At 36.6% G+C, this 17634-nt stretch overlaps 2 protein-coding genes across 2 annotated transcripts; both read right to left on the bottom strand.

Annotated features, from left to right (window-relative positions):
• Window positions 1-1953: 1953 nt before the first annotated feature.
• mcl1b (MCL1 apoptosis regulator, BCL2 family member b) lies at window positions 1954-3742 on the bottom strand. The gene is made up of 3 exons (XM_038282450.1): window positions 3149-3742; window positions 2621-2871; window positions 1954-2526 (listed from the first exon to the last, which is right to left on the bottom strand). Exons 1-3 carry the CDS (start codon window positions 3573-3575, stop codon window positions 2410-2412), a joined length of 795 nt encoding a protein of 264 aa, XP_038138378.1. The 5' UTR covers window positions 3576-3742; the 3' UTR covers window positions 1954-2409.
• Window positions 3743-5221: 1479 nt separating this feature from the next.
• ensab (endosulfine alpha b) lies at window positions 5222-17629 on the bottom strand. The gene is made up of 3 exons (XM_038282445.1): window positions 17423-17629; window positions 12437-12559; window positions 5222-8439 (listed from the first exon to the last, which is right to left on the bottom strand). Exons 1-3 carry the CDS (start codon window positions 17477-17479, stop codon window positions 8266-8268), a joined length of 354 nt encoding a protein of 117 aa, XP_038138373.1. The 5' UTR covers window positions 17480-17629; the 3' UTR covers window positions 5222-8265.
• Window positions 17630-17634: the final 5 nt, after the last annotated feature.

The following is a 17634-nucleotide window of genomic DNA, read 5'->3' as shown; positions in this document are numbered from 1 at the left end:
ACTGAGCTTGAGTTACATCAGTGCCCAAAGACATATTTGAACAGATCTTTCTAAAAGGCACCTTTGTTAACTGGAAGGAGCTGGTATATTCAGAGCATCCTGCATGATTATATAAACAACCCCATGTTTAAACAGCATAGTTATTGGCTCAGACTGAGTTGGTGCTTATACAGGAGTAAAAAAAAAAGTTTATTTATTCTGTAAAGTAGCCCCAGAAAGTTTTAAAATAAGAGCCTGTTCCGTTTTACTCAGAAAAGCTAGAAGTTTCGAAAACTTAACCCTATCTTTACATCTCAGGGCCACAGTTCTCAGTATTGGGCAGTTTCTGACGTCCAACTGTCAGATTACTTCTCTTAAAGATTAACTGGTGCATCAGCTGACTTCCCAGAAACTGGTGCTTTTTTTAAACTGAAGGGCGTGCTGTTGCTATAGGGAGGAAGAACAGCTTGCAACCAATACCCACGCTCAAAGGCGGTTCCCACTCTCAGGTTTCAACTTGAGAGACCAGAACTTTTGAGCAATGCAAAATGGAGCATTTGCTTTTACAATCTTAAATAGTTCCTGCAGGTATTTCCTCGTGCATCAGGACAAACTTCCCTATAAATGCAAACAGAAAGCTATTTTCTCAACTTCACAAAACCCCTTTTTGAATTTTTGAAAATGCCACATATTAAGAAACCAAAATAAAATTCATCAAGCATTAAATCTTAGAACTTCTATCTTCTGATAGTGTTATGCCCTAAAGAATGTAGAGAAGAGTTTAAACGCCACTCCTGAAACTATCCCCAGAAAGGAATGCATTTACCTGCTGTAAATGCCTTTCAGTTTGCAGCTGCTTCACTCTTATGGTTTAGAAGCTGCAAAGTTTTGTTCAGCTAGGCTGTTAAACCACAACAGATGTACTGTTGCAGCAGAAAACAAAAAAAATGTTTAAAGATAACTTTAGTTGGAATAGATCAGCCTCCCACACAAGGAAGTTAAGTAGGAGTGACAAAAACTAGTTTGAATTTAGTATCTGTTCCAAAGATTAATCTGCCAGTTCTGCTCTTTCATTAGGTTCAAACTGCAGTTCTCAAACTCTACAAATGTATCTAAAGCATTTACTGCAGAAATATGCTTTACAAGTGAAAGTTTCAAACACTAGTTCAATTCAACATTATTCAGTTCCTGGCAACACTGTTTGCTTGGTGAATGTTGCAAACAGAATTTGCCTCGGTCTGCATTTTCCCCAGAGCAAAAACAGCCCATTGCCTCAATGGTAACCAGGATGGTGGCAGAAAATATGAGTGAACCCAGGAAGGTCTGCTGTGAATCGTCACCATGGAGAGAAAAGTCTCCATATCCTCCACAGACCTTAATGGAAGTCCTGTTTGTTCTGTAACCCTAGTATACACCAGGGTCTGAAAAAACAAAAACAGGGGCGAAGTCCTGAATCATCACCATGGTTTCCCTGCTGGAGGCTTGGTGCGACGCTTCATTCCTTGGAGCTGATGTGCCAGAGAAACCATTCAGGTTGATGGAAAAAATGTTTACAAGCATTGTAAGCCAAAGAAGAAGCAAGATAGTATATCTGGTGCCCAATCAAAAAAAGATTAAGTCATCAGTATCCAAGCAGGTGATGCCTGCTTGAATCAGGATGTGGATTTTGTTATGCAATTCTGAAGAAGTGAACTGCTTTTACCCCGGTTCAGCACTCTTGCTGGTGCATCAGCTTTGCAAATAAACACTGCAACTTGCAAAACTGCAGATGCAGCCTAGAGCTCAGTAAAATAAGGTGTTACCACAGTATAAAATTTCTAGGAAACGGCAGCAAGAGCTGTATTGGGTTGTGGTGTGAATAAACAGGTCGCGTGTTAAACTGTGTCGAAACATCACTTTGTCACAGCACACATCTTTAGATTATAGAGGTCACCGCTTTACGAAAAATTCCCTAATGAGAAAGATGATAACAAGTCAAACAATGTATTTAAATGTATTTATTTACAACTAAATAGTAAGAAATTTGCTTTTAAAGAGTGACATATGTGCAAATCATTACCTACAACCTGACTTTTGTGATGAAAGATCCAATGTGGGTTCATTTTGCAAAATGTTAAGGAAATAAAGACGGCCTGACCTCAATTGGCCTGGAAAACTTTAACATGATAACGACTAAAACTCTTAAACAACCCCCCCCTCCCCAAAAAATGTTTAAATTAAATCAGCTACATTCTCCTCACATACAAATGTTTAATTAGAAAAATAAATTTGTATATTAAATAAAGCTTTATAAACAGAACATTTACAGAAAAATATACGTGGCTAAAAGGTGACTGACAAAAAAAAAAGCCACACATGGTGAGATGCTGATAACAGTCTGTCTTTCTCAGTCCTTAACAGCCCAGAGATCAGTACAAGAGTCCAACAATTTCACCTGATCAGAAAGGCCAATGTTGCCCCAATACCAGCCACTCCAACAAAAGCCATGAGTGTGTTCCTCATTGTTGCTTCAGGGTCCTCTACTCTGAAGAACTCCACAAATCCATTCTGGAATAATAATAAAAAAAAAACAGTTTCAATGTTGGGATCAATCAACACACTGATACCCCAGGTGAACGAGCAGCACTGTTCCAGAACTTACCCATGAATTGTTCTTTACTAGCCAGTCCCTCTGATTTTGCAGTAGGTATGTGGAGATCTCTTGGCTCACCAGCTCCACGCGGTTCTCTCTGCCTTTCTCCTTCAGGTGCTGACACACCACAGCCCCGAAGGCCACCAGGCTCACTATCCGGCCCCAATTCGTGGTTCCGTCTGAAAAGAGGCTCGTGGCGACTGAACTCACAAATCCCATGTTGTCCGGTACTTCATCTAAACAAAGCTTATTCATCATACCTGAGAGAAAAGAAAAACAAAAGAAATCAGAAATCTACATTTGCGAATTTCTCTGAGTAATGCGTTAATAGCTGCGTTTTACTTCCGCCCAATTGCGTAATAAGCCACCGGACCAGACTTTAAATCAATTATCACTTCCTTGAATATCTAGTAAGGCCAAAACTACCATTTCTCATCGAAACAGCAGTTTCAGACATATATTGATCAAGCTGTGTAATATTCCCGGTAGAAGAGGCAGCGCTATGGAAAATCCCCTCCAACAATGGCGGCTACTCACCATTGTAAGCGTATCTGTGTTTCGACAAAACGTCCTCCACCACCCTTTTCATGGTAGACAGAGCTTTAGTTTGATTCCGCCGTTGTTTAGGAAGTCCCGTAAAGTCTCTTAGGAAACTGCTGATAAGCTCCTTCGTGTCGTTGTCCAGCGCTTCGTCCCCCGCATGGCCGCCCGGTGTGGCGGGGTGGCTGTCCGTTGGCATCTCCGGGGTGCACGGCAGAGACCCGCCGTCGTCTGCGCTGTTGTCTGAAAGGTTTTTTCCAACGTATCCATTCGTTGCTACTTGCAGATCCTTCGGACGTTTCACGAAGTTTAGGTTAAGAGATTCCATTGAGGAGTTAATTGGTATTTCTGGTGCTGCAATCTCCGGGCTGTAGTGCGTTTGTCCGTCCACGACTCCATTTTGTGGAAGAATAAGGTAACTCATTTTGGTTTTTGCCGGTTTCGTTACCGTTTACTACTTTAAAAAATTGGCTTCCAACGATTATTAACAAACAAATAACCCTCAAATGTGAGATGGTTATTTAAATATTTAAGTCTTCTATATTAATCCAATCCGTCTGGCCCAATGTTTCCGGAGCGGAAGTACAACGGCTCCTCAGTCTTTATATCCTCTCGAAAAAATGATGTCACAACGCCCCTCCCACATATTTCCTTTGCTTTTTTTTTTTTTTTTTTTTTCTTCCACTTAATGTCAACAATCACATAGAAAATATACAAATAAAAAAACAAATACAGCAGGGAGTTTAATAATATAATCACAATAAAAAAGTACAGTCAGGAGGAAAGACAAACTTACAAACAGATGTGTTTAGGAGTGTCATATATATGTATGTATATATACACATATAAATACATATAGTGTACAAATCTACATATCTTCTACAACAAGAAATTGTCCAGACTTTTAAGATGGGAACAGATTCATATGTTGTTGTTTTTTTGTGCCTTTTGGTGAGATGAGAGTTTAATAGTACTAAAATATTGTTCAAGTTCAATTAAATAAACATTAAAGTTTGGCTTTTTTGGGAGTATAAATGTATAAAAATGAAATTTAGCCAAGATAATTAAGAGATAGGGAAAGGTTTGGGAAATATTTTACTTTGCAGCTGAAAACTGAATAGAATGTTTTCCCAACAAAGTTGAAAATCTTTTAAAATATATTGAATCTGCATAGTTAGAAAAGTGTATGTAAAAAATATGGACACAGCCAGAACATGTGTGTACCAGATTCTGGAAGATCACAAAAAGTGCAGTTCACAATAATATCACATTTGAATTTTTTAAGGTAGTCTTTGGCAGGATATATCCTGAATGAGTTCCTTAGTTTGTTTATATCAGGAACAAGAAAAAGTCTTAAAATATCTGAAAATCATGTTCTGAACTCTGTGGAGTTTTTGTATTTAAACACTACTTGAGCTTGTTGTTTTTTGAAAAGCATCAAATTAAACGTCTAACAACTTAATGATAATAAATGCCAGTATTTATATATGTATAAATTGATGTGCAGTTGTTTTCTGACAGATTTCTGTGTTTTTTATTTATTTTTATCATGAAGAGTAGCCTACAATTAAGGGGAAAACGAGGACTTTTAAAATTTCATTTTATAATTGCATTCTACTTTTGGATGTCTATTTGTCAAACTAGTGGTCTTAAACTAAGTCCTGCAACGTTTAGATGTCCCTCTTTTTAACACATCTGGCTAAGATAAGAGCTTATTGTAAAACTTGACTGCATAATAGTGAGAATTTTAACCATTTCATTCATTCAAGAAAAAAAAAAAAGGAAAAAAAAGACATCTGTGCGGAACATTACAGAGCTTTGGGGAAATACCTGGAAGTTTCCGCCCTTCTCCCAACATGGGAGTGTGGTTAGTATGGTTAGTAAGGTTCTGGCTCCCCCTTGTGGTCATCGGAGTGTCTACACTTTATTTATTTTTGTGTATTTCATCAAATCTCCTATAGGTGAGTGATTTTATTTTTGAAGGTACGTTTATTAAAGTACATTAGAGGTTTGAGCATAGGAACAACTATACATTTGTCTGATGTTTAACTGTAATGAAAAGCCAACACATTTTTTAATTTATGTAAAAGTTTATTTCAAATACTGACAAAAATCCTTTCACCAGCTTCCACACAACAAACATTCCAAATAGCCCTGTACTTTCTGAAGTGTCAAAAACTTTCCTTTGTTCTCCAGTGATCCTCGCCATGTAAACCCTCTATATTTAAGAAGGAAGGGTGCTTCTGACCTCCCTGCAGCTGTCTCGGGCCAGAAATATGATGAAATATACCAATTATGCAATAAATGAACACAACAAAAAATGATAAACATCTGCTTGCAAAACAACAAAAAACAAAGAGAAAATGTAATTCAGAGTACATAGCCTGTCATTTGTTTATACATTCTGGCACGTATTTCTTTCCTGGATGACACACCCTATTTGTGAGGTTTAAAACATGCCTAGTCAGTTTTCTTTAGTTTGCCCTCTGCAAAGCAGTGAATAGCCCCTCTAAACTTTTATGCATTTTTTTCCCCAACAAATCATTTTATTCTGAAAGCACAAACTGTACATTTTAAACCAAATACTGCTAAATATTAAGTTTTTTTCTAATCAACATGGCAAAAGTATTTCCACCTCTCCCAGCTCTAGACACTGATAGTTAAAAACAGTCTTTTATCGAACAGACTTTACTTCAGAAGCTTCGCTATTCTGAAAGTAAAATGTTGAGAGGAAATTAAAAAAAGGGAGTCACACAGTCAAACCAAAGAGGGCAAGCATTCTTTACAGGGCATGTTTTTAGATTTGTCTATGAATCAGCAGCATTTATACACATTTTCATATCATACAGATTCACATAGCCTCTGCAGAACACCAATATACAGCAGAAGTAGTGTTAAAACTGGCAGAAGAGAGGAACCACTGAATCAGAAATAGCTCAGGCTACAAAAAAAAAAAAAAGCAGGTGGGAAACAACAAAAGTTCAATCCTGTTGAAGTCTATTTACAAGACAAAGAAAAGTGTTGCATTCATACAGCACCATAACAATATCACACACACGTGTCGTTTCTCTTTCACACACTGCAAATTTGACACATTAAAAAGTGAGGTTGCAGATGTGGTGGGTTCAGCCTACATGGTGGAGTGTCAGTTTGTGAAAGTTCCCTGAAGCAGTTAATATACATGAATTTTCCTTGATTAAGTGCACATATCCAGTTCAAATTCTTGACTTGTGTGTAGGGAGCACATTCAAAGTCTCTTGAGATGCTATGATCACACTTCACCTGTTTTACAAGCTATGTCCTGGTAAGAGGTGGGACTTGAGCACATTGTTCCTGCTCATACTTTGCCCCCTCATCATGTGTTATAAAACCTTGCCCTGCTTAGTTAAATGTGCTCTTGTAGGTGCGGTGCAATTGACTTAAAGCCTGCCAGGCCTTTTAAAGCTATGCCTATCAGGTAACACGCTGTTTAAACACAGATACCCTGATAACAGAAAGTCAGTTTGGGAGGAAAACTCTGCAAGATGCAGGCAGTAGAGCTTTATATTTCAGCAACAAATCTGGGAAAGTAAACATAATTTCTTAATTAGTGTTTAAAATTTGTAGTTTCTTTGAAATGGGTTAAGTTGCCAAAGAGACTTTGATGTGAGATGATAAACATTTCGAAAGTCTTATAAATTGCTTTCAGAATCGCTCTAATCAATCGCGCTCCACAATGCTTACTTTTGTCTCCTCAAATGGACTTTAATGAATGAACACAGACAAAGAAGAATTGGATCAAACATTTCGAGACAGCCAGAAAAGATCTGTGAATCCTCTGCATTCTGCTTCATCAGATAATTACAAGCTAAAAGTCACTTTGAGAGTCCGCTGAAGGCTTTGAGGTCTGATAGCTAGAGTGTGTGGATTTTTGTTGTTATTGTTAAAGCAAAGCTTCTTGTAGCATAAAATTGAGCAGTATAATCCCAAAAAAGTTGATTCTGCGCTCTTGATTCTCTAAGGCATGCTATCTGGACTAGACCTCAAAGCACTAAGGTTAATGCGAATTACGAGCCGTAAGGTTGATTTAACAAAGTGTATACTTTATGTGGAGTTGTTTTTCTGCCCCCTGCTAAATCCTTCGGCTAGAATAAATTCTGCCTACATGCAGCTTCAACAGCAGATGAACAAAGACTGAGAACGGCAAGACTCCCTCCGAACGACAAACACCCTGGACTGCAAGTATGTGTGCATGTAAATGGATTGTCAGGACAATGTTTGTTTTTATATTCACTCTAAATCAATAAGCAGATGTCCCACTGCCATTCGAACATTTAGATTCGGTGTCATTTAGGGAATCATGCAGCGTATTTAGCGAGAACAAGAGCAAAAGGGGAGAGGATGACATCAGCAGAGGGAGACGAAAAGAAAAAGTTTTCTGTCCTTATTTGTCTGAGCTGCAGCAGATGACCTCAGGCTCTCTGATAAGAAGTGACTGACATGTGAGATGCCACATACACTCCTATCATTTCCCAACAGGGGGTCAACCCCCCCCCCCTCTTCAATTTGGTGTGCAAGCAACTATTCACGTACTTCTTCCAACACTCCCCCCCACTGCTGAAGTCAGCCACTGGCAGAGAAAAGAGCAAACTGCAGCTTCGGTTCCTAACGCCTCTACGCTCATTATTTTGGTGTCATTCAGAATGCAATAAAAAGAGAACTAAACACACTATACAGAAAACAAAGTGCATTAAATCACCCCCCCTCCAACGCGGCCTGATGACACGCCGACTGTAATCTATCTTGGAAAACTGAAAACCAAGATGTACTGTAAGGGAGGCGGTGGAGCAGAGTGTGCAGACGGAACAGAGCTGTGCACGGTGCAAAGGCAGAGAGGGCTGCAGCCTTATGGCCACCTGAACCACCACCAGCACAACCACCCAGCCCCGCCCGGCCCAACCCAGCAACATACAAGCAGAATGGGGGTTTAAACAACTCTGCCCAATATTTTAAAGCCAGTGGTGTATTGGGAAGAAAAAGGGGGAAAGAGGAGGGGAGGGGTGGACAAGTTGGGAACATAGGTGAGGTGGAGTCCTGGGGGGAGAGGGACGAAGATGCTTCTGGGATGACGAAGGCTAGCCAGCTAGCTTGCTGGTCACCAAGGACGACTTCCTTGTCCTTGGCAGATCCTGCGGCGTTGGGATGTGGTCGCCAGTTACCAGGTTCTTCTCGGGTCCAGCCACAGGAAGCTGCTTGTTCTTCATCTTAGCTTTGGCCATGTTGTAGTCTCCTGAGTCAAAATACTTTTGCTGTGTAAAAAGACAGACCAAAGGTGGAATTAGACCAAAAGAAAAGCTTTGCCTCACATTAGCCCAGCATACACTGTATGACTTTGGGATGGTTTTGAGACAATTTTCCAGTTGTGAAACAAGTCTGAGGATTGGGCTGACTCTTGGTGTGTGTCCTGCAGTATACAAAGGAGTGACGAGAGGCGACTGGCACCTCATGACGAGTTTCCAATCAGAAATCATGTGTAGCAAGAAAATCAATTTGGTTGTGACTCATGATTGGATCGCATGTTGAAGCGGTGACACGACCAGACTTGGAGGTTCTGACATTAGGCATGAGTGAAACAACAGTGTTTATACAGGAATGAGTCACTGAAGTTTAATGCTCAGGTTCAGTTCAGGTACTCAGGTTCAGTTCAGGCCCTTTGAAGACCTTAAAGACAGCAAAGGCTAGAAGGGATGAGCTTTGATCTACACTTTTTTTTTAAGTCTCAGGGCTCATCTGGCACTTTTAAGCCTTCATAGTTGGATGTAATTTTTTCTAATGATCCCTGCAAGGTCCTTTTGTATCCTACACAGCCTATCAGAGTAGTAATACAGGGCATATGTGTACACAAGGATTTTTACCACTTGCCCTTGACTTTCACATTTAATTTGCCCAGAAACTATTTTTAATTGCCCAGTATAATGTTTGATAAATATAGTTCCTAATATTCATTTTTGTATATATATCAATGAAACATGTTTGTTTTTTAAATGTTTTTTTGTAATTCAGTATTTTTTAAGTTTACAGGTTCCTGGTGTGTATATACATGCGTCAGATAATGAACTCAAGCCTACATTACCGTGTTAACATGCTTTTCAATCCTTCCTGCAAATTCTTTTCAAACTAAACTTTGCTTTAAACTGTTGTGTGTTTGAAAAAAAAAAATTGTAGGGATGCACGATATAATCGGCCCCCTATCGGTATCGGCCTGTATCGGCCTTAAAACTGAATATCTGACATCGGCCACCCCACCGATATGTAACCCGATATTTGATCAGCTTCTGAGTTTCTAAAGTCTAAAAAAAAAAAAAAGATACTACTTCTTCTTCTTCCTTAAAAACTTCTTTTTTACAGACTTAAAAACTTCTAAAGACGAGGGAAAAAATATTTATACATTAAAATATCATAATATCTTTATATGCTGATATATTGCCATTTAAAAACACCATATCAATCTCTTTTACTAATGAAATATTGCTATATGTCATCGTTATGCTACAAAATCCCCCGCTAATTCACGAAATGTTGCCATATTTTTATATGTTGATATATTGACGCGGTATCGGTCTATTTTACTAACAAAATCTCACAAGAATTTGCAAAATATCAAGAGAGTTTGTAACAGAACGATGAAATTTCACGAGATTTTGAAAGTAAAATAGATCGATACCGCATTTTTAAAAATCAATTTGATATCAGCATATGAAAATATATTTGAGTATATTATTTTTCAAAGTGTCAGAAATGGATAACAAAACTGCTATTTTCAATGACTACTTATTTTTGTCCAGCTTTAACATTGGTATCGATATCGGTTATCGGCTATATGAGTTTTAAAATATCGGCATATCGGCGGGCAAATGCAATGAAATTTGTACTCTCCCGACAATAAAACTTCTTGCCCTGGGCGAACGGGCAATGGTTAATATCAAGCCCTGTACACGGTCTTGGAAATGTAGCTTTACGTGTGCCTGATTGTGTTGAGGCAGCTTTGCATCTGCTCAGATGTTCACAGACACGTTACAGAAGTACGTGGCGACTCTCTATAAATTAATGATTATTTATGTGAAGATGAGAAGGTCTTATTTATTTTTAAAAGAATGCATGTCATGGATCGAATATTAAATTCCTTCAGCGTTCTGTGTTTTGATGATTTTTAAAGAGCTCCATTCTTGAGGGAACATATAAGCCTTGGAGAAATATTCAAAAATGAAAGCTTGTGTAGAAGGTATTTGGCAAGAACGATCTGATTTGTGATCATTCAGTTTAAGTTTTAATTTACAATATTGAGGATAAGTTTAATATTGTTGCCAAGGTTTCAACTATTTTCTCCAGATATTTGAGTAACAAATAAAAGACTTAAATAAGCCAAACATGAATGCTTTGATATTAACTCACGGTTTTATGTTTTTAGCCTCAGCCTAGTACTTAAACCCTGCGGGTTAATGAAGGATACAACCCCTCACTATGATAACACCCATTATTGCTGCAGTTTGGAAATGTATCATGGTTATTCTGTTGAATCTGATTTAAATGTTCTGGACCGTGAATCATTCTCTGATGGTGTTCATAATGTTTTGATAGAAAAAGCTACATTTTCCCATGGCCTTCCCTGGCTACTCCCACTCTTCGCCAGTGATTTCCCACATCTCCCAGAATGACTTTAAGCAACTTCCAGTAGTGCAGGTTTGCTGTGGTTTATGTGGAGCAAGAGCTTACAGAGTCATGGTGAGAAATAAAAATGAGGAATAGAAGCTGAGTGCTCTGCTGTTTAGAACACAAATTAAAGTAACAGGACAGACAGGCTTCATTGCATTTGCTGCAAGCATAATTCAGTTACCTGTTAGTCAGGTTAGTTTTCCATTTTTAAATGTTTTACTTTTTGACATCACCCAACTACAGATCTCCTGGTGAATAAGCCTGACCATGGAGTGAGTTTAATTCTAATATTATTCCAAAGAACAGGTTTCAGAAATAGAAATAAAAAAAGGTAATCCAGAAATGAAAACCTGTAAAATGTTTTATGAAAGAAAAAAGTTTGGAGTAACTTTGCTATTTTCTATCTTTTTTTAAAAATGTATTTATATTTCATATTCTATCTTTTAAAACTATAATTTTTGTTAAGACATTTTATATTTTCCACTTTTTTCAAATTTTTTTCAAGTTTTTTTTTCCCAGAGAGTATTGCATTCTATTTCAGTTACTTGTAAATTACTTACTGCTCCATTCAAGCTCAATAGGTATGCTCACTCTGGACAAATAAAAGTGCAGTTACTAATGTTCATACAACCAATAGAAATGCATCTTTGCTCCTCAATCGAGTCTTATCTGTAAAAACGCTACTTGAAAAAAATGCATTTCATAAAAACTCAACCTGAAGAAGGGAAATAAAATAAAATAAAATAAAAATCTCTAAAAAACAAAAAACAAAAAAAACATGAAATATATATATATATATATATATATATATATATATATATATATATAAATAAAAAAATCAGAGAAAACAGAAAAGTATACATTTTTTTTTATTACAAACATGTTCTTTTTAATTTCCATTTACAAAATGTGTTCTTTGCTTGAAACAATAATGGAACAAAATTCACTCCATACATGACTACAGGTATGCGGCTCTGTGTTTTAAGCAGGAAAATATTAACAGTCTTTGTTTTAGGATCAGAGTCCTGGATTGAGAGGAAAAGCACCCCTCACTATCCTCTGCAGGGCCCTCATGTTTGCAGTGAAATCTTCAGCGGCATGCAGCATGACTTGATAATCAGTTACATTTTAAAATGTTTTTACAAAGTTTGTTATTTTTAATTTTATTATGTCAATTAACTTATTAACTCTTCAGTGTTTGCAGCAACATGCTACATATCTTATCTAAGTCTGTTGTGGAGAGAGTCATCTCTGCCATCTATCTGTTGATAATTTTACGTGGAACAATTCTTAATAGTAAGAAAAACATTACGGATTGTGAGCATCCTCTTCCTCAGATCTGCTAGGAGTCTAAACCGTTCCTTTCCATTTGGGATCAAGAGGTGTTTTTTTTATTTGAATTAAAGTTAATTAGCTTCTTAGACTTAGGTTGATTAAAAATTATCAACAAGATGATACAGGTGTGATTATACCTCTGTTTTTACACGAAGGGGATTCTGGACTCTTTTTTAAGAGACAATAAACCAATGACCGGTAACACTAACTTCATTGTGTCTCGAACTATAGTTCTGTGAACAACCTATAATCACCCACCCCTTTCTGTAGCCTCTTCATCAGGAAGTCTGATCCTCCGGGCTTCTGACCAAGGCCAGGATACTTAGCCTTCAGCTTAGCTTCCTCTGCCTTCACTGGGTTTGCATTCTTCTCCTGCGAGTCCTGAGGATGGAAACAAAAATAAAATTCATAACGTCTCAGTAACGAATAAACTTAACCATAAGTAGGTCTGGGTGATATGGCTTAGATCTAATCTCCCATTTTCCTAACAATTCAGATTAATTCACGAGTTTCATAATAAAAATGACAAATGACTAGGGCTGTCAAAATTAACGCGTTAACGCGAGATGATTCATTTCTGGATATTTTTTTTAACGCATTAACGCAGTCCCGCATTTCCCACAATTCAATTGTCCGACATGAGCGAGATGGAGGAATCAGAAAAACCCGTTGGCCCGCTGGATGGACAGAGTATAAAAAAAACAAAGACGGGACAATAAAAAAACATGTTGTGGTTTGCTAACACTGCAAGAAGGACTTTTAATTTCACCGAAGCACCTCAAGCCTTAAATATTATCTTAATGCCAAGCATTCATTTGCTGGGGCTTCAACTTTAGGTGTTACAACTGGCATGCATCAGACCACCCTCACCGAACGCAGGGCATTAAGTAACGGTCGGCTTTACATTCAGAAAATGTTAACCAGTTAGTTTGCCTTAACAATTGGCTAAAAGATGAATAAATAACAGGTAAAATGACCTCATGTAATTGTTTAAAAGTGAAGTTGGTTGTTTTAAATTAAAAACATTCCATTAAACCATCCTGTAGTTGCTAAAAAAAAAAAAGCAATGGCTAAGTTGCCAAAATTGTTGAGAATTAAATTCTTTTTTCGTATTCGTCATTAATAAAAACTAAATGTAATACCATTTTGTTTATCCTTCTGTTTTGAAAAGAGTACACAGAAAATTTGTATTTTTCAATAATATTTAGGCTAGTGATTAATCGAAATTAATTCAAGAAATCTTGTGATTTATTAGATTAAAAATTTTAATCGTTTGACAGCCCTACAAATTACATATATTGCTTTCAAAGACTAGCTTTAATTTTAATTATTTCCTCTCCAAGTCGAACTTCACAACAAAATTCAAGCTGTAAAACCTGCTTGTAAAATAATCTTGTTTTACAAAAAATCAATAAATATAACTAACTAAATGTTTGCATCTATTGGTATCACACAGTAAGCTCCGTTATCAGTTATATGTAAACATTTAAGAACATATGGTAATGAACTGATGTCAGTCTGAGCTATGAAAGTCCAAGGAGGGGATTGGTGGGAAAAAAAATAAAAATCCAGATTTTTCAAAAATGAAATCTTGACAGACGAACTTTTATTTATTATACAAAAAATAAAAATTGATGAATCGCCCAGCCTTAACTTACATAGGTGGAGATGCAATGATCCTATATCTGGATCGGATATCGGCTCCAGTGTTGACTTTACTAGCTGGATCCAATCCAGTGCACTTTACATGGAACTGTTATTTCTTTATTTTTGTTGCTTATTTGTTAGAAAATAACATTAAGTAAATGTATGTCTGTATTAATTTGTTAATAGTGATTCTGCCAGCCCTCAACTGGAATGGCAAGATATGTGATTCATTGTCATTGTGATTCACCCCCAACGGTTGAAATGGGCTGGTATCAGCGGATACACTTATCGTAGGTATCGTATTGGATTTAAAAAAACTGGATCATTACAGCTCTAATGTGAAATAATGCCACATAACTGTAGTTTTAATCGCATCGCAATGCTAAGAATTACAGAATATTGTTCTAAAACTGAAAAAATGAAATTCAAACTTGTGAAAAAGGTGGCCCTATTCCTGCAAAGTGAATTAAAAATGATGACACTGCCTGCTGGAAATAACATGAGTCACACCAGTTAAATCAGTTTCTTATATCACAACTCGATAAGTAAAAGCTGAAGAAGAAGTCAAGTCTGCATACAAGCATTTAATAAGTCACTGTCTAAGGCCTGGAGAAGCTCATCCCAAAGAAAACACTTCTCTGTTTGTATCTTTTTTCTACAGATTTTTGCAACACAATGTGAATGTGGTCTTTTTACGGATTTCATGTTTACACCAAAGACTGCTCTCTGACCATTTTTAATACGTTTTGCAAATCTAATTATGTTAATCTATAACAAACAAGTTTTTTAAGGGTAAAACTTTTTATTCCTTATGTGTGTTTTTTTTTAAATGAAATAATTTCTGTCATTTTTAAAGTATTGTTTCTTTTATGCATTTTTTCCACATATATGTGCACATATATGAATGATGCATATGCATACAATGCAAGTGACTGAGGGCCTTGCAGGCTTATAGCTGTAATCCAGGTGCCAGTCAAAGTAAAATATTGAGGCCATGAATTCGCACCTCACCCCCTCTGACTGAATCCTGCATAGGTTCTACCCATATCTAAAAACTCACAGGGAAGCAGTAAAGTTATCTGTAAGGCATGGGAAAAATGTCCTTTAAGCAATCGTTGCCTGGCAATCTTAGAGGAAGTTGTGGAACTACCTTAATTATGCATCGGTCTGCAGAGCTTGCTGGGTCAGGGATAAAATGTGACTCAGGACTCTAGAGCCGATGAACAGATTCCCTTAGGAGGAGGGGTGAGAGTGTGACTCAGTGATACAGGTTCACTTGGGACTGTGGCATGAAATTTATGAGCTACTATATTTGGTTTTGATGCAGAGAAACGGCAATATCAAACAGCCTTTTTGGTGTGCTTGCCATTACAGCGTGGAAATGGTGTTTGGAATGCTGTGAAAATCCAGTTTAGCAGCATTTGAGCTTGATTTGACAATTTTACAACATGCAGTTGTTAAAGATGGTATCTGTTCTTATCGCCGGTGCATCAGTCTCAAATTCTGTATTGCAGATGTAAATAATCAGCTACCAAAAACTTTAGCTTGGGGCTGTTGATATTAGAGGAAGCTTGAGCGTATTTTGAGAAATCTTATTTGATGTTTTCTTCTTTTAATAACCAGTATGTCCAAATTACACGGCCTACAAAATAAAAAAATAAAAAAAGGCTTGCAAGTGCTACCAACTGACAGGTATTTTACCACAGGCACAACTAATGTGCAACTCGATTAATAATCGGACAGCGAAAAGCTCTTGGGAAGATTTTTTGAGAATCTGAACCAGATGCTAAAAATAAATGCAACTTAGAAGTATTGGATTGAGTATGAATCAATTAATGAGGATTATTTCAATTAATTGATACAAACCTACATTTTAAAACACTTGCTAAATAAATTAGTCTGATTAATTTCAGTTTATCTAATACTGAAATATTCTTCAACTAATTTATTAATAAAAAAAAAAATCATTTCTAGTAGAGTACAGACTTTAAAATGCAATTGGTGAAAATCCACCCACTCAGAAGTGTAATAAAGCCAAAACAGGTACAGGAAATATTGATATTTTGCATTGAAGATGAAAAATATGAACTGGTTAATATGTTCCTTCCATAACTCCTTAGATAACATTTCTAAACATTGTTTTTTTTATACATACATTTTTGACATTTATGATGCATTTATTTTCTTTTTGTGTAATTTAGGTTCCAACATTTACTTATTGAGGTATGTTAATATGCAAAAAATTTCTATTTCTTTAAATAAATAAAATAAAAAATCTCTACTGCCCTATTACTGACATCAAGATAAAATTAACGGTTAACTGCATGGGTAAAAACTGCAAGTAGTTGTTGTTAATAGTGTGTAATAATAATTCCAATATAAACCTAAATCCAATATGGCTGCCAAATGTTGTTGGCTTAGGAAATAAATGCATGAATTTTGCTCTTTTATTTAATGTCCTGAAAAATCTATCACAGCACATTCTTTATATGATGATTATTTAGGATTTAAAAGCATTAAATACAAAAGAGACTTTTACTGCAAAGAGTAAAATTTTCCCTTTTGATAGTATCACAAAGACTCGCTAAGGCATCCATACAAGACCTTAGACCTTGCTTAATTAGGTCAGGCCTTCGAATATTGCACATATCAGGTTGTTTGGTAGGATTGGATGTCATTAAACGTCTTTAAGCCTTAATTACAAATGTTTGGAATTGCACAATAAAAAAAAGAATATGGGATATAACAATTAAGTTTCCTTTAGAAACTAATACAAAAAGAAAGCCATTTGTTTAAACTTACTGTTGTCTGTAAATACCTTAACAGTAAAACTATCACATTCAACATGTCAGTCTGGCTGAATAATGAAAAAGTCAGTTTAAACTGGCATTTAATCTGTCAAATAAAAAACAACAAAATCATCAAAGATATTTCAAAGCTGCATTTTTTTTTTTTTACAACGTTTTTATAAAATGATCTTTAAAAAATAAGGCATTATTTAGGATCAAATGTGTAAACTGAAACTGAGGGAAATAAATAGTCCCAAGAATTTCAGGTTTGTTTGTTTTGTTTTTTTATACAGCAAGAGTCTTAATTTATAACTTACATCAGCTACATTAAATTGGAATAAGACACGAATAAGATAATTTATTACAAAATCTTTTGAGCTGCCAAAGTTAAGGAACTAATCCGCAATCTAGAAACCACTGCGTGTTTAGAGGAAAGTACTTGTATTTGGAGTATACATATAGGTATATTTGTACTTTCTGCTGGTTTTGTTAATGTTTCATGGAAACAAGCAGTACAAACCAATGAGGCCTGAGCTGCTGTGGAATCTATCTTCAAGCAATAACACAAGGAAAGAGACACAACAAAGTGACACACAGGCTGGATGTACTGAATCATCTGACAACTAATATATATATACATGAACAACTGTCTTATTACAGAGTAAATAATGTATTACGGCTGAACAGATCCTCTGGAAGCTTGGATGCTTCTTATGCGGCTCTTAGCATATTAAACACTTCACTTAAGCTATTTTATCTTAGCTTTATCGCGCTAGTACCCTCCTCGGTGAGCAGTCTACAAACCCACCTGTTTTTCGTCCTCGTACTCCACCTGGGTGTCCGAGTCGAGGTTTTCCGACGACATTGTCTGAGTGCGGTGGGCCAGCAGCTAGCCTCTTTGCCACACAACACAATAGCTTGAACAAACCAGGAGACGTTTGACAATCCTGCACCTAATCCTGATTTTCTAAACACGACAGCTCCCCAACAAAGATGGCGTAACGAGATGCGACGTCATTA

Source organism: Cyprinodon tularosa, unplaced genomic scaffold (genome assembly GCF_016077235.1).
Source record: "Cyprinodon tularosa strain WSP-4 unplaced genomic scaffold, ASM1607723v1 ctg183, whole genome shotgun sequence".
Lineage (NCBI taxonomy): Eukaryota > Metazoa > Chordata > Actinopteri > Cyprinodontiformes > Cyprinodontidae > Cyprinodon > Cyprinodon tularosa.
This window is presented reverse-complemented; position numbering and strand designations above follow the sequence as displayed.

Coding starts and splice junctions, on each gene's coding strand:
- mcl1b (XM_038282450.1), bottom strand. CDS start 3,575: ATGAGTTACCTTATTCTTCCACAAAATGGAGTCGTGGACGGACAAACG. Junction 2,872..3,148: donor ACACAGATACGCTTACAATG/GTGAGTAGCCGC, acceptor CTTTTCTCTCAG/GTATGATGAATAAGCTTTGT. Junction 2,527..2,620: donor TAGTAAAGAACAATTCATGG/GTAAGTTCTGGA, acceptor TTATTATTCCAG/AATGGATTTGTGGAGTTCTT.
- ensab (XM_038282445.1), bottom strand. CDS start 17,479: ATGTCGTCGGAAAACCTCGACTCGGACACCCAGGTGGAGTACGAGGAC. Junction 12,560..17,422: donor AGTACGAGGACGAAAAACAG/GTGGGTTTGTAG, acceptor TTCCATCCTCAG/GACTCGCAGGAGAAGAATGC. Junction 8,440..12,436: donor TGAAGAGGCTACAGAAAGGG/GTGGGTGATTAT, acceptor CTTTTTACACAG/CAAAAGTATTTTGACTCAGG.